The sequence below is a fragment of the Tenrec ecaudatus genome, chromosome 6 (assembly GCF_050624435.1).
Source record: "Tenrec ecaudatus isolate mTenEca1 chromosome 6, mTenEca1.hap1, whole genome shotgun sequence".
Lineage (NCBI taxonomy): Eukaryota > Metazoa > Chordata > Mammalia > Afrosoricida > Tenrecidae > Tenrec > Tenrec ecaudatus.
Genome location: NC_134535.1, coordinates 25,397,523 through 25,413,453, shown reverse-complemented (window position 1 = coordinate 25,413,453; position 15,931 = coordinate 25,397,523). Strand labels below are relative to the sequence as shown.

The 15,931-nt window shown below is 44.6% G+C and overlaps 1 protein-coding gene across 1 annotated transcript in view; it reads left to right on the top strand.

The window, feature by feature from the left end:
• Positions 1–15,931, top strand: part of ANO4 (anoctamin 4) — a 454,720-nt gene that overhangs the window by 396,262 nt on the left and 42,527 nt on the right. Inside the window, exons 17-19 of the mRNA XM_075553208.1 lie at positions 4,114–4,196; positions 9,967–10,107; positions 12,769–12,933. Coding sequence (XP_075409323.1) covers positions 4,114–4,196; positions 9,967–10,107; positions 12,769–12,933 — 389 coding nt within the window. The remainder of the gene's footprint in view (positions 1–4,113; positions 4,197–9,966; positions 10,108–12,768; positions 12,934–15,931) is intronic.

Sequence of the window (15,931 nt, the reverse complement as noted above, 5' to 3'; positions counted from 1 at the left end):
CGATTCGAATGTTTGGGATCAGAGTGGAGACCCAAAGCCTCGGGCACCTTGTCTCTTAGTGAGTGAATGCCTCTGTATAGAGTGGACTCCATTCGGGTTTTGAAAGAATTGAAATATAAAACTCCCTTGCCTGATTCTGGATTTCACGAACTTTAAATATATTTTAACTAAAGCAATGGCTTCTCCCACAGTTCACCTCTGAGCCTGTACAGGAGTAACTTTCGATAAGGCAAGCATTATCGTATCTGTCAGTACCCCCATTATAAAGGCACTTGCGTCCAATTTTGCAATTTAAGAAGGCCCGATGCCAGGGCTGACGTATATGTTTTATTTTATATCCCCTGCTAACCTCCACTGATCGGTGGCAGCTTCCTGACGCTTGGAATGAAGAAGCTTTAGGGTGTCTATGGGGTGGCCTGGAGGCTGGACAGCCCCCATGCCTTAGAATGTGCTCAGGCGGAATCTGATCGATGTTCTGTAATAACCGTTGGGCACAAGGGAGCATTTTCATGTTACTGTAGGCAAGGCAAGCAAGGAATCCTTCACCTTCTGAATTGTTTTCGCTTACTCGATAACATATTGCTTAAATTCTGCCTGGTTCCCAGACAGGTGGTAGTTTGAGAAAAAGAATGATTGCCCAAGTGCATCCTTTGGTGATTGTTGTTGTTGTTGGGTGCTGTCGGACCAGCTTTAACTCGTGGAGATTTACATGCAACAGCACACAGTGCTGCCTGGGCCCCCGCCATCGTCGTGATGCTGCCCACCGGAAGTGGGATATTCCACCCACCGGAAGTGGGACATTCCGCACCGACACCACCATTCAAGGCAGCCGTTCTTCTCTCTTCCTTGTCCAGCTTTCACGTGCTGGTGCGGCCATGGAGAAGATCACCCTTAGGTCAGGCACACATTAGTCACCCACCAGGTGTTGTTATTAGACCCCATCTGGTCATTCTCAACTCACAACGACCCCTGGACCCTGTGCACACGGAACAAACCCCTCCCCGTGGGGGCCAGCCTCACAGCGGTGCTGATGTTTGAGCCCATTGTGAAAGGTGATGATGTTTTTGCGGAAATGGAGAGTAGCCAACAGCAATACTAGCTGACTCATCGTGAGTCCTTGCTAAGTGCTGGGCTCTGTTTCCAGCATTTTAACCTGGTGAGAGGGTATCACCGACCTCATTTAGTGTTGACAGGAGCCTTTGAGAAAAATACAGTTTTCATCTCCATCTTTACAGATGGCAAAACTGACGCAGTAGAGAGAAAATGGCAAAGCCGAGAATTAAACCAGGCAACCTTGGCTCCCACACACTACGGCTAGGTTCCGGTGCCCTTTGCTACCTCTGTGAACTTGAACATGAAACAGTTTGGGGCTCATTCAGATCATCGCTTATGATAGATAAGTTCCAACAGTTAAGAAAATAAATGCTCTTTTTTCCACCTGGGAATTTGCTAGCTATGGAAATGACATGGACAGGTGTCAAAACCAAACCAACTCTGCCACTCCTGCAATTCCAACTCAGAGGGACCCTACAGGCCAAGATCTTGACAGAGGCCGACTGCCACATTTCCTCCCACAAAGCAACTTGTGGGCTCACTCCACTGACCTCTCTGGTAATAGTCCAGCCTTTAGCCACGGCGCCACCAAGGCACCTTGGAACCAGTGGTTTATAAAACCTCCCTTAAAGTAAGATGATGGAAAATAGCAATTTGGTGAATTTTTTCTTCCCTATTTGCAGAATATTAGCCATGATTTCTTACTATAGAAAAGCTCTGGGTGGAAATGGGTAAAGTTAGCTCCCAAAATAGACAAGCCACAAAACTTTAGTGTTCAATAAAATGCACAGACCTAAAGCCCGACAAGGAACTAGATGGCCAACCCCTGGCACATGATCAGTCAGGTACTCATATTCCTTCAGTCTGGCGGGTGCATCCTCTTCTGGGTCCTCAGAATCTCCGCCAGCCAGCCAGCAAAAGGAGAAAGGTGGCAGAGGGGCGACACAACTGCTTCTGAGTAATTCAATCCCAAAGTGACATACATCACTTCTGCTTACTTTCTAATGGCTCATCCAAGACTAGGAGGTATAATTTATGCCCAGAAGAAAAGAAATGGTTCTGTTCTACTGAGAAGCTTAGCATGCATTATATTAACACATGTAAGTGGTTCAATCCTTAAAATATTATCTGTTTATTGAGTACTCATTAAGTCCCAGGTACTGGACCCAGCTCAGCACATCCATGATCTCATGTTATGCTCATAGCAACCTGTGAAAGAGCTACTACATGCCCACAAGCCCTTGTCCTAGACCAAGCATCCTCAAACTACGGCCCGCGGGCCACCTGCGGCCCGCCGAGGACATTTATCCAGCCCGCCAGGTGTTTTTGCCCGTTTTGTTTTTTTACTTCAAAATAAGATATGTGCAGTGTGCATAGGAATTTGGTCATAGGTGTTTTTAAAAACTATAGCCTGGCCCTCCAACAGGCCTTAGGGACAGTGAACTGGCCCCCTGTTTTAAAAGTTTGAGGATCCGTGTCCTAGACCCTTGAATCACATGTTTTGGAAACCCAAATATCCAGATTTTTAAAAAGATATGATGCTGTATATCCCACATATTATGTAGAACCCCAAAAGTCCTGAAGAAGGACCTCCTCTTCAAGGACATCAGTATAGCTGCTGCTTAATTCATGAGTGTTCTCACCACACGTGTAGGGGTGGAAAGGAGCTCGCTCAGGTAAGGTCAGATTCTTGCCATCATTTGCATCTGTGTCCAACTTGGGAAACACCTTTGAATTTTTATTAGCACTTGGCATTGCAGAGAAGGTATTATGGGCTTGTATTAACATTCTTCCTTTCTACTTCAGGAAACAGGATTATAAAGGGAGATTCCTTGGCCCACAGTATCTCACTTTGTGTCTGATCTGGACTTCAAGTCTAGAAGCATCAAGGTCACAAACCAAAGTGCTCTCAACTATTATTCTGGTTGTCTTCCCAGTTTCTTATTTTACAAGTATATTTTCTATGCCCAGATGCCTCGAATGGGGAAGTAGGGTGAGAATAAGTTGGAATAAAAAAGAAGACCCTGATTTTCTCTTTTTTCAGGATGGACACTTGGATATGCACCTTTCCCCCATTACTGAATATACATAAGAGAGCACTTTGAAAGTTCATGGAAACATTATTTAAAAGATTATTAAAGCCCCTTGTCTATTTTTCACTTCTGCCAACCTACCACAAGATGTCTCTTACATGACTTGCAGTCATCCCCAAATTGTGTGTGTGTTTGTGTGTGTACACATCTTCCCATGTACACACATGTATACACACACCCTCAGCAGGTTTGTAGAACTTATATTTTCAATCTCTCTGTTTCACTATATGATGTTGTCATTTGCCATTGAGTTGGCTCACTATATAATTCTCATCAATTTATCTAAGGAGATTTCATTCAAGTATTGTTCATTGAATTGAGTAGACAGTTGTTTTTAGTGAATGCAGATAACCCCAGATTTCACTGGGTGGGAAACCCGCTACTGCACACTTCTTGAAAAAGGTCCGTAAGAGAGTTGAACAGTTTGCCTTCACTGAGAGACCGGAGATCATGTCTAGAAAAAGAAGCCACAAGACCCCTTTGTCATCTACAATGACTCCTGTCACTGAAGTAGTAAAATGGATCTTACATGGGTATTTGCTGTGCTGAGTATTAAGGGGACATGAAATCAGCCAATCAAATACACGTGAACTACGCGATTTGGTTTTCTGCTTCTCTGCCCCAAACGTCCCACATTTAGAACTTAAGTGCTCTGTCCATTAGAAATATGCTGGCACCCCAAATTTCATATTCTTACACCCCAGTAGCTTTATCATGAAGTCTGTTCTGCTTCAGCTTGAACACCAGCTTAATTCTAAACGAAGTCTCTCGTGCGGCATGATGCTTGATGTATCTCCACAGAGTCCATATTACGTGAGATTTTGCTCCCCAGAAACGCTGATGCTCAAGGATGCTTGCACAGACAACTGTCATTTGTTCTAATGGCTTCATTACTCGTTGACACAGTGAACAGCATTGATGTACTTTTTATCTGAAAATGTCTTTGTCTTTTTTCGGTTTGTTCCAGCCACCGTTTTCCTGGAGTTTTGGAAAAGGAGGAGAGCAGTCATTGCTTATGACTGGGATTTGATAGACTGGGAGGAAGAAGAGGTCTGTATCATTTGCTTCAGATTTTTTGTTTGCAAAGTGAATCACCTAGAAATGCATGATCGTCTTGAGTAATCACCTTCTGCTCTCCAATAGAAATCAGGTCTACTCAAAATGGGCGCATAAATAAATGTGGTGAAGAAAGCTGATGGTGCCCAGCTATCAAAAGACATAGTGCCTGTGGTCTTAAAGGCTTGATGATAAATAAGCAGCCATCTAGCTTAGAAGCAACAAAGTCCACATAGAAGAAGCACACCAGCCTGTGTGATCATGAGGTGTTAATGGGATCAGGTATCAGGCATCAAAGACCCAGAGCCAAAAAAATAATATGAATGTGAATCAGGGGGAGTGCAGAGTGGAGAACCAAAGCCTATCTGTAGATAATTGGACATCCCCTCACAGAAGGGGCACAAGGTAGAGACGAGCCAGGCAGGGTGCAGTATGAAACATACAACTTTCCTCTAATTCTTTAATGCTTCCTCCCCCTGCCCCCCTGACCTCAATTCTACCTTACAAATCTGAGTAGACTAGAACATGTACACTGCTACAGATAAGAGCCCGCAACACAGGGAATCCAGGACAGATAAACCCCTCAGGACCAATAATGAGAATAGAGATACCAGGAGGGTAAGAGGAAGGTGGGGTGAGAACAGGGGAAACAATCACAGTGATCTACATATAACCCTCTCCCAGGGGGACAAAACAACAAAGTGGGTAAAGGGAGACAGCAGTCGATGTAAGACATGAGAAAAATAATTCATAAATTATCAAGGGTTCATTGGGGCATGGAAATGAGCTGATACCAAGAGCTCAAGTAGAAAGAAAATGCCTTGAAAATTATGATGACACAATGGATGTATGGATTGTGATAAGAACTGTAAGAACCCCCAGTAAAATGATTTTTAAAAAAGAAGAAATCGGGTCTACTTAGAGAGTGCTTTCAGCATCTTTCTTTGAAAGAAATTCCAGGAAATGTAAAAGTGAAATGGCAAGTTGTTGTTTTAATAAAAGGCATCTTGATCTTGGCGGAATAAAATTCCCGGACTAGATAAAGCATTTTACCTGTCGGTGGAGGCATCAGAAGAACTAGTTGTACGGCTTGTTCAGTGTTCTGCATGAACCATTTCTAGTTAAGCAGAGAGTGTTAGTTTTATGACTCAGCCTCCTGAGATACCTCCTCCAAGCAAACATTTCTGAGGGGACTTGGATTGCACGGACTCGGGGACATTGCATCAAATGGTAGATGCGGAGGAGAAGCCACTCTTTGTGCAGCCTCTTTGGTGGCTGTGGCTAAATATAGGGTCAGCTCCAGACAGAACTGTCAGGACAGGGAAACTCTGTCATTTAGACATTCCCTTCTCCAGCCCATCTCACTAACTGTGCATCCTTCTAGGCCAGCACCTTTGTGCTGTCTCCTAACTTTGTGTCTGGTTTTAATACTCTCTTCAGCCCCATTTTTGTAATAAGTTTTAAGTTTTCATGATGGGATAGCTTCCTATCTTCGGGTTCTATAGAGGAACAGAACGTGTGTGAGAGAGAGAGGGAGAGAGAGAGAGAGAGAGAGAGAGAGAGAGAGAGAGAGAGAGAGAGAGAGAGAGAGAGAGAGAGAGAGAGAGTGTGAGAGAGAGAGAGAGAGAGAGAGAGAGAGAGAGAGAGAGAGAGAGAGAGAATAGGCAAGCATGCAGAGACGTTTATTTTAAGGGCTTATTATTGCTAAGGGCCATTGAGCAATCCTTGAACAATGTAATAAAATACTGCCCGGCCTTGTGCCATTCCTAACAATCGTTGCCACGTTTGAGCCCTCTTGAGCTCCTGTGTCAGCCCATCTCACTGAGGGTCTTTCTCTTTCTTTTGCTAACCATCTACATCACCAAGCATAACGTCGGTCTCCGGGGACTGGGTTCTGTGATGGCATGTTCAAGTGCAGGAGACGGTCTTGCCATCCTCCATCTAGGAGCAGTCTGCCTGCACTTGTTCCAGACAGATGTGTTCTTTCTTCTAGCAGTCCATGTGATGTTCAATATTCTTCACCAACATCAAAATTCATATGCATCAATTATTCATTGTCCAGCTTTGGCCTTCATATAAAGCGAATGGAACTGCTGGAATTTGGGTCAGGACCTCCTGAGTCCTCAGAGCGACAGCTTTGCTTTTTAGCCTGTTAGATCTTTTGTAGTAGAGATTCTCAATGCAATACACCATTTGATGTATTGGATGCTTCCTTTGTTGCTTCTGTGTGTGTGTTAATTATGCATCCAAGCAAAATTAAACCCTTGATAATGACAGTCTCTTCTCCATTTATGATGATGCTGCTTATTGGTGTGGTTATCAGGGTTTTCAAATAGATGGCTCAATCAATTGTCAGGACCCAGCAAATTCAAAATCCATAGGTTAGGTGAGAGGAGAAAACTCATCAAGGCTCGTGCCCCAGGCTCCGTAGGTCAATGGAAGTGAAGAACAAAGAAAGGGCTTTATCAAAATGTCTATTTATAATCCGGAGCCGTGTTTCCCAAAGTGAGGGACACTACCCCCTCGGGTGTGTTGGAACCACCCAGGAGGCTGCAAACGCAGATGCTGACACTTTATTGTGGATTGTAGTTCATACTACAGAATGTTTTGATGGCCAGGGAGGCAGTGAGTTTGGTTCTTATTTTTCCCGAAAAGGGGGCAGTAGACCAAATACATTTGGGAACCTATGGTCTAGAGTCAGAATGTGCCTTAGAGTAATTCCCCTTTTGCTCTGAAAGCCATCAACTAATAGATTGGTAATACAGCACGAGGTTACATCATGGAAGGTCATCTGCTTTACTTAAAGTCACCTGATAAAATCATAAGTAACCATAGCAGGAACTGAACTAGTGGTTGGCCAACCTGCTGGGAATCGGCCTAGCCAGTGGCCACCCCAATTAACCAGCACATGCACTATGGAGATACTTTATTAAAAATACAGTGAGATCTGCCAGTGCCATGAACTCACGTTGTTAAACAGTCTGGTTCCATGCTGTTGAAAGGAAAAACAATGGTAACAAAAACAAATTTGCTCCCCATCAGACCCAGCTGTCCCGGGGCAGTGGATGCATGCTGTCACCCATTATCTCTTACCTCTCTGGAGCTCCACATCTCAGAGCCTTGTTATGCCAATAAACCAGATAAGCTAATCGTATATCATGGGATAATAGGGATTAATGAGTATTTTCTAACCTAGAGACACATTTATATATTTTGTATATCTTTAAAATAATCTTCTGGAAGCCCAGGTGGTCATTTTACATCGTGGTAGAGTCAATGGGGAAAAGGTGCTTGTGACTTTTTTTGTGAGGGATCCTTCGAACCCCACCGTCTGATAGTTGCCTTTTTCTCCCTTAGTTTGGTTTTCGTTCTGAAAGAAGTCCTGGGATCTTAAGAAGTCTTGTTTTCCTAGTAAGGATTTCTCCTGTGCTTTCCAAAGCCTTCTTCAGACATGATTTTCTGGGCTTGAAGACACCGTCCAGGCAGATTGTGGGCCTCATTGGCCCATTCCACAGTCTCTTATTCCATGGGTTCATGGGAGTGACTCATTACTGGGGTGGAAAATGCTCTTTCCTGGGAATCAGAGTCAGCACTTAGGAACAGTGTTACCTTAGATGGCTTAAATCATCTTTGGACTATTTTCATCTCTAGAAGGGAGGTGGGAGGGACTAAATTGTAAAACCTTGGTTGTCATGGTGGCTGCAATAAATGCCTGCCCTTAAGCATCTAGAGCCTTCTGTCTTCCTCGTCCATGTTTAAAAGCTGGTGTGTTGAATCAATCTTCCACTCAGTCCGCAAGCCTGTATCAGTGACCTTCTGTGTACAGTTCCAGTTCCTAGTTTGAGAGTCGTTGTGGGACTACTCTTACTTCCAGCCTTTGGCTCTCAGCTTGCTGTGTGGAAAAGCCTAGACTCATTGTCTGCCTTCCTCTGGGGAGACCCAGGAACACAGGCCTCGCGCTCTTTGCCTTCTGTCCTTGGGTATCCGGCTCACGGACTCCTGATGGTCCTTAAAACCAAAACTAAATCCGCTGCTCTGCTGTCAATTCCAGCTCACAGTGGTTCTACTGAACCAAGTCAGACTGCCCCATAGGGTTCCCACAGCTGCAGTCTTTTATTTTTAAAACATTTTATTAGGGGCTCATATAACTCTTATCACAATCCACACATACATCAATTGTGTAAAGCACGTCTGTACATTCTTTGCCCTCATCATTTTCAATAGCTGTAGTCTTTCTGGAAGCCAATTGCCACACCGCTCTCCTGAGGACAAGTGATGGGTTCTAACTGCCGACCTTTCAGTTAGCAGCCCAGCACTAACCACTGAGCCACCAGGACTTCTCTTTGGTGGTTCTTCCAAAACCCGCAGTCATTGACTCTGTGGTCACTCATGGTGACTCTCTATGTCAGACTAGAGCGCCATAGGGTTTTTGAGATGGTAAATCTGTAGGGGAGCAGGCAGCTTCATCTTCCTTCCATAGGACACCTGGTGGTTTTCAACCACTGACCTTGCAGCAATTGGGCAAAGGGTCACCCACTGAGACCCCAAGACACCTTCTTTGAGGACATGTACAACCTGATCATTTGAGCTTCCCCCCCCAAAATCCAGAACGTCCCTGTCTGTTCTATCTGTGTGACAGCCTAAAAACAAAGGAAAGAAAGCAGATTTTATGACCATATCCCCCTCCTGCCCTGCCCCTCCCCATCCCCTGCCATGGAGCAAGGCCCAGCATTGAGTGTGTCCTCTGGCAGGAGCCAGGCGAACTGGCATGAAAGTTGCCCTTTAACCTGACCAGATGAGGTGCTGCCAGTTGTGGCCTGTTCGTCATTTCTGCCTGTATTAACTCAATCTCCATCACCCCGGAGTTTCTACTCATTTTCCCTCCTGCCCCAGCACACTCAAACAGAACGTGTCCTAAATTAAGCAGAGCCACTTCAGCATACCAACTTGCTGATTACCATTTCCCAGTTCACTAATTGCTTTCCAGTCCCAGCTGCTCACATAGGGGGAAAGCCCAGTGAAATAAGGTCTCAGCTTGATGGTGCGGTGGAGGGTCTTGATTTTAGCTGGATTTGAAAGGTTTTCACTTGTTTTCAGAGTCAATTAAGAATAGATTGAACATATATTGGTCAGAGGTGACTTTCTCTTATGGGAGCTTGTTAAAAGCTCAATCCACCATGTTTTCAGCTGCCTAGATATGAAAAAAAAATCACAGGAAATAGCTAAGAGTTATGTTGTCATTATAACTCTCACAGGGGTTGTCAAGGGGTGCCCTCTCCTCCTGGCAGCTCTGTGAATATAGAGTCCACCTGGAGCTCCTAGGATTTGAGGCTGGGACCATTTGGAAATAGATTGCCAGGCCTTCCTTCCAAGGTGCTGCCGGTAGGTTTGAACTGCCAGCCTCCCAGTTAGTAACCATGTGCTTCATGGTCTATGGCACCAGGGACTCTAATTCCTATTCTCTAATTCCTTCTTTAAACATAGTTTAATAAGCTAACAGAAACACGTAACTGCTAGTCTAAACTACATGGACTTGTGTTAATGATAAGTCTAGATTTCCATCCATCAGGTGTTCTGCAAGTGGACAGTTTCCCAGCATTTGAACTTGGGTCTCCAAGCCCACCTCATTAGTTGCCAAATATGGTAACTATTTTGCGGTAGAACAGTTGGAAATGTTTATTATTATTATTATTATTATTATTATTATTATTATTATTATTATGTGAGCGCCTATTCAATGCATAAAAATGTGTCTGTTCTCTAGGAAGAAATACGGCCCCAGTTTGAAGCCAAGTACTCCAAGAAAGAGCGAATGAACCCCATTTCAGGGAAGCCAGAACCTTATCAAGCATTTGCAGATAAATGCAGCAGACTCGTCGTTTCTGCATCTGGAATATTTTTTATGGTTTGAAATGGGTTCCTTTATTGTGGTGGTTTTGTTTTGTAATATATTTGTAACATAGGATACTAAATAATAGCATGACAACAGCAGTAGGGTTATTAGTCATTTGCATTGTTCTAGGAAACATTTTTGCACATTGTTATTTCAACCTGACAGCTGAAATCAAAGCAGAAGCAGCTGAGCTCCAAAGGGGGGTGGGCTGGCCAGGGTCAGCCAGGAAGTGGCCAATATGGAATTCTGATCATACAGACTACTCACTCAGTGTTCAATCCGCTTGCCTCTTGTGCATTACTGAGAGGAAATAAAACTATAAGTCTACGATAATGTTTTTCAAACTTTTTTTACCATGTCTATATAGTAAGAAACATATATGTTTTTCTAACCCAATACATTTTATGCAAATATATGTATAAAACGGAATATAATAACTGAAACAGTGCTTGTTGCAATATGCAACACATTCCAATCTTTTCTTTTCTATGATAGTTCTTTTTTAATGCTAACTATAACCCAGTAAGATTGGAGGACTGCGTTCGCGCTCTCCCCTAAAAATAAAATTGATTTCCTGGTCTCATTACCAGGATCCCTGGTGGCAGAGTAGGTTATGCATTGGACTGTTAACTGAAAGATAAGCAGTTTGAAACCACTGTTGCTCCACATGAGAAAGATGAGCCTTTCTACTCATGCAAAGAGGTGATTCTATCCTGTAAAGAACTGCCTGGGGTGGGGGGGGGGGCAGTTACCTTGTCCTATGAGGTCACTAAGATTCAGAATTGATTAGAAGGCAGTGAATGTGTTGTTTTGATTCTTTTTTTTCCATGTCATTTGTTTGAAAAAACACTAATTTAGAACTCGGTCATTAGCATTTCCTAAAATGTCATTTTGTGATTAACTTTGATAAATTGTGTACACAATGTACACAAATCTGTCAGAAATATCATTTTACAACAGCAAGAGAGGATTGGTATACTTCCTTCCAATATTCAAGTATACAAATGTGCATTGTAGACTGTTGGAGCTGGAAAGACAGGACCAGACAGCAAGTGCAGACAACCTACCCTGTTTGTCAGTGAAGACACTTGGGACCTGAAAGGTTACATCACATTCCCAGAATCCCTCAGCTCAGACCAAGCTTTTAAGAGCGTAAAGTCACCCTAAGTTAAAAACAAAAACAAAAACTCATTACTGTGTTTATTTTGATTCTTAATGACCCTATAGGACAGAGTTGAACTGCCCTGTTGAGATTTTAGGCTGTTATCCAGTGGTTCTCAAGCTGTGGGTTGTAACCCTTTTGGGGGTCGAACGACCCTTTCACAGGGGTTGCCGGATTCATAACAGTAGCAAAATTACAGTTATGAAGTAACAACGAAAATAATTTTATGGTTGGGGGTCGCCACAACATGAGGAACAGTATGAAAGGGTTGTGGCATGAGGAAGGTTGAGAAACACTGCTGTTATCTCTATGCAAACAGACTGCCCCACAGAGCTACTAGTGGGTTTGAACTAGTAACCTTTCAGTTAAGAATCAAGTGCTTGATCATGAGGGCTCCCTTTGTGCTCCCTCTTGCAGTAGGCAAAAAATCAAGTTTGCAAGAGTGCTTCCTTAAAAAAAAAAGACTCTCGAATGGAGCAAAGACCATCCTGAGTCCTGACTTTAAGATCCAGGTTTTGACAACTACGTTGAGGTGCAGTCTCTGTTCTCAGACATATTAGCAGCCTCACCCAATGGTAGTTACAAAACATTGTGTATGCCCACTGCTCTTGTCTTCGCAAGAATCCATGCCATATTGTCATCAGATACCATAAAATCTCCAAAGAAAGATGCCCAGTCTGTGCATATAGCTGACTAATAAGTTCCCGTCATAGTTGGTTCGTTCACCAACAAGCAATTGCCATCTACCACCTGTCCATAATTATGCTCAGGTGTTGCAGAAGTCGAAAACAGATACCTTCATTGCTACGTGATGAGGCCGATTGTCAGCAATCATATGAACTGTTAGAGAGTGCACTGGAAGGAAACCATAGGTGCCCTAGAACAGAGAAATAGCACAAGGCTCTGACAAGCCCGACCGAGCAAGTGGCTCTAGAGACGGGTGGGTAGGAATTGACTAGAGTGGGGTGTGCGTGCCTGTGTTTGGCAAAGCGATGGGTGGGTGGGCGGGCATTTGAGGCAAAGGAAACTGCCGTAAGGAGTAAGCGCACTCATACAGTTGAATCCATGACAGAGGGCCAGTGTGCTTGGAGTGCCAGTGGCGGGGGTGAGTGGTCCCCAGTGGGTAGGAGAAACGCTTTAAAGGGCAGAGTAAGGACAAGCCAGTTACCAGTAATAGTTTTAAACAGATGATTGAAACAATCGATGCATATCCCCTAATCAACATTCCTGCATCTGCGCAGTCCAGTCTTCCTCTTAGTAAAGCGTTGCCCCATAGTTTACAGATTGCCAGCTTTTAAGCAATACCGTTTTCCTTGTTGAAGAGCAGAGAAGCTACAACCCGACAAGAGCACGCATCAAGCACAGAGAAAGGTGTGCGCTTGTTGTGGGTGCTGTAGGGGGCGCCCCAGAGTTGTGTTTCCTTTTTCTAATCAGAGGGGCTTCCAGGTGGGGCAGTCCCTCCTCCCGCTCCTGTCTTCCAGGCTGCTCACTGAGCCTCCTCTCTTCTGCAGATCTGTGTGGTGATTGCTGCCGTGTTTGGGATCGTCATTTACCGGGTGGTGACCGTCAGCACGTTCGCCGCCTTCAAGTGGGCGCTGATCAGGAATAACTCTCAGGTTGCAACCACAGGGACTGCCGTGTGCATCAACTTTTGTATCATTATGTTGCTGAACGTGGTAAGTGAGCTGCAGGGGAACGAGCCGGCAGATGGACACAAATATGGGGGCTGCACGTGGTAGTTTGCGTCGGTTTCTAAAGTAACCTGGCTGCAGAGCGCTGGTCTTTCCTCTTGTGTGGTTGCCTAGCAAAATCCTGGCATGAGGATCCACTCAGGATGGAGGGTTTGAACGTCTTGTTTCACATCTGATTCTCTACAGTGTCAGATTGGGCAAAGCACTCAATTTACCTCTCAACCTATTTTTTAAAACCACTTCTTTATATAATACTGCAATGCTGTCGGCTCCCTGGAGTCCCTGGGTGGTGCAAACACACACTTGGACATGAACCAAAAGGTTGGACCTTCAAGTCTACCCAGAGACTGTGCAGAAGAAAGACTACTGAGCAGCCACTGAACACCCAGTGGAGCACCGTTCTACTCTGGCACACACACAGCTGCCATGAGTCAGAAACTAACTCACCTGCAACTGAGTTAGGGGTAAACCTTGGCAGTCTGGGAAACTTAGAAGGAGAATGAGTTGAGAGCCCCCAGCTCCAGACCTGTCCCACAACACAGCAACGGGGGTCCCATCACCTTTTGATTCTATGTGGTGAGACGGTAGCAGCTGAAGAATTCTTTGAGATAACCCTGCCACGAAACTATCATTGTGGTCTGTGTGTTTCTCGTGCTGGAAATCATCGATTTCCAGCTTCTTTCAAATGTGTGTTCCAGCCCAGATCTCTCTTGGGAACCACAAACTGACCTACCCAACTTACTACTCCATGGTCTCCCCCTAACGCATTCAAACGCAAGCACTTGCTCTCCCCTCTCAGATGCCTTCCACAGTGAACTTGCTGCGGTGAAACACCTTGGCATTGTCCTTTAGCTCCTCTGTTTCTGTCTCACCATAGAAATGCATGCAGCATTGGATCCTTTGTGACACATCTCTCATTGCTACTCTGGCCCAAGCCATCTCTCACCTGGCCTTCCTAACTGCTCGCTCTGCAGCCACGTTGCTCACCTGTCATCTAGACTCCAGAGTGGTCCACTCACATCCTCCATGGTTCACAATGGCCAGTGAGCTGCTTCTCTCTTGCTCAGAATAAAGTCCACATCTTCACGGTGCCCTTCATGATGTTCCCTCCAGGGGGCATCATTGCCAACACCGACCTTTCTCTTCCCCAATTCATCCGGACCCCCTTGCTCCAGCCAGGCTTGCTCATTGGTCTTTGGTTGTGACAGTCATCCTTTCGCCCCGGGACTTTGGCGTTGCTGTGTTCTCTGCCTCGGTCACCCCCTCTCTTCTCTCAGGCCTTTGTTCCAGTGTTACTTTTCTAGAGATGCCTGCCCTGGTCATTCTCTTTAAAATTACAACCCAGCCCTACCATCTGACCGCTTCCCTTCTTGCCTGCTTTGTTTTTCCTCCATAGCGTTTAGCACCGTGCAAACGTACTTGTTTTGTTTATTGTAGACATTGATTAAAGCCTACTTCCCTCGCCTTATCTGTACTTCATAAGCTAAAATGCGCACATAGTTTTTAAAAGAGGACTTTCTCAAGGCCAGGTGAATACGACCTTCATCGCGGTTCCATCTGTGCAAGCTCACTTCTAGTTCTGTAAACAATCCTGAACTCCGTAGCCAATAAACCCTGAGTGGTCAAAGGAATTCAGTCTCCCCAATAATAGCAAGTTCGCGTGTGATTCCTGGAACTGTTACTCTCCCGAGCCAATGAAATGCAAGTCTTTATTTGTATGATGACAGTGAAGATAAAACACCGGAGCCTCGTTTTAGAACAATGAGCATCACAACCCACACGTTTAAGACAATTAAAAAAAAAAGCTGAACAAAAAAGAGCGATTCCCGAGTCCCTTTGACATGATGACCGTGTGGCTGCTCGGTTAATGGAGGTTGAAAGTAGATGTTTGACAGCAACCCTCACTTCCACTTCCTGCACAATTCAGTCCCAAAGTTCATTGTGGATGACGCCCTGTGAAGGGAGGGGTTCGTAGTGAAATTAACCGCCGAGCCAGAAGGTCTGCATCCACCTTGAAGGCTCCGAGTTCAGTATCCATCTCTACCTTCAAACAGGGGGAAAGCAGATCTGACTGGGCGCGGTTACCTGCCCAGGTCCTATAGCTTTCTGGTTGATAAAGCATTAATTCCAGCTTGAGAGATTTTAACCAGTACATTTTTGTCAACTCTCCTCCCCGCAAAAGAAAAAGTTACCAAGATGATTCCAATTCATGACAACTGGCTACTCTGAGAAAGATGAGATTTTCTGCTCCCACAAAAAGTTGCACTCTAAAAGCTCATGACACACGAAATCCAGGAGCAGAAATGGGAATAGCAATACCAGAAGGGTAGGGGGAAGGTGGGGAGAGAAGGGGAAGAAGGAAGAACCGATCACAGTGATCGACACATAACCACACACACACCTCCAGGCGGAAGAACAACAGAAACCATGGGGGAAGGGAGACAGCGGTTGGTGTGAGATATGAAAATAATAATAAATTATAATCTGTCGAGGGGCGATGGGGATGGTAGATGAGCTGATACCAAGAGCTCAATATAAAGTAAATGTCTAGAAAAGAACAATGGCAACATGTACAAAAATGTCTGATGCAATTGATGTATGGCTTATAGTAAGAGTTGGAAGAGCCCCCAATAAAATGATCTTTTCATTTTTAAAAAGTTACACTCTTGAAAACCCACAGGGGCGGTTGAAACTTGTGCTCTAGGGTCACTGTGAGCTGTAACTGACTCAATGGCAGTGAGTTTGGTTTGGTTTTTATGCTTAGTCTAAATGTGATCTTTACGTGTATATTGTTCAAACTTATTTGAACGGGTTTTTCTTTCGGGTTGTACTTATTATCTTGTATTTTAGAGAAAGCACTTTCCCTTTACTCACTTTCTACTGTCTCTGTGGATTCCCCTAGAGCTGGAGTTGCACACACACACACGCATGCATACACGCACGTACATGTGCACCAGCTCAGTCCGTCTCAAGACTGTCCTTT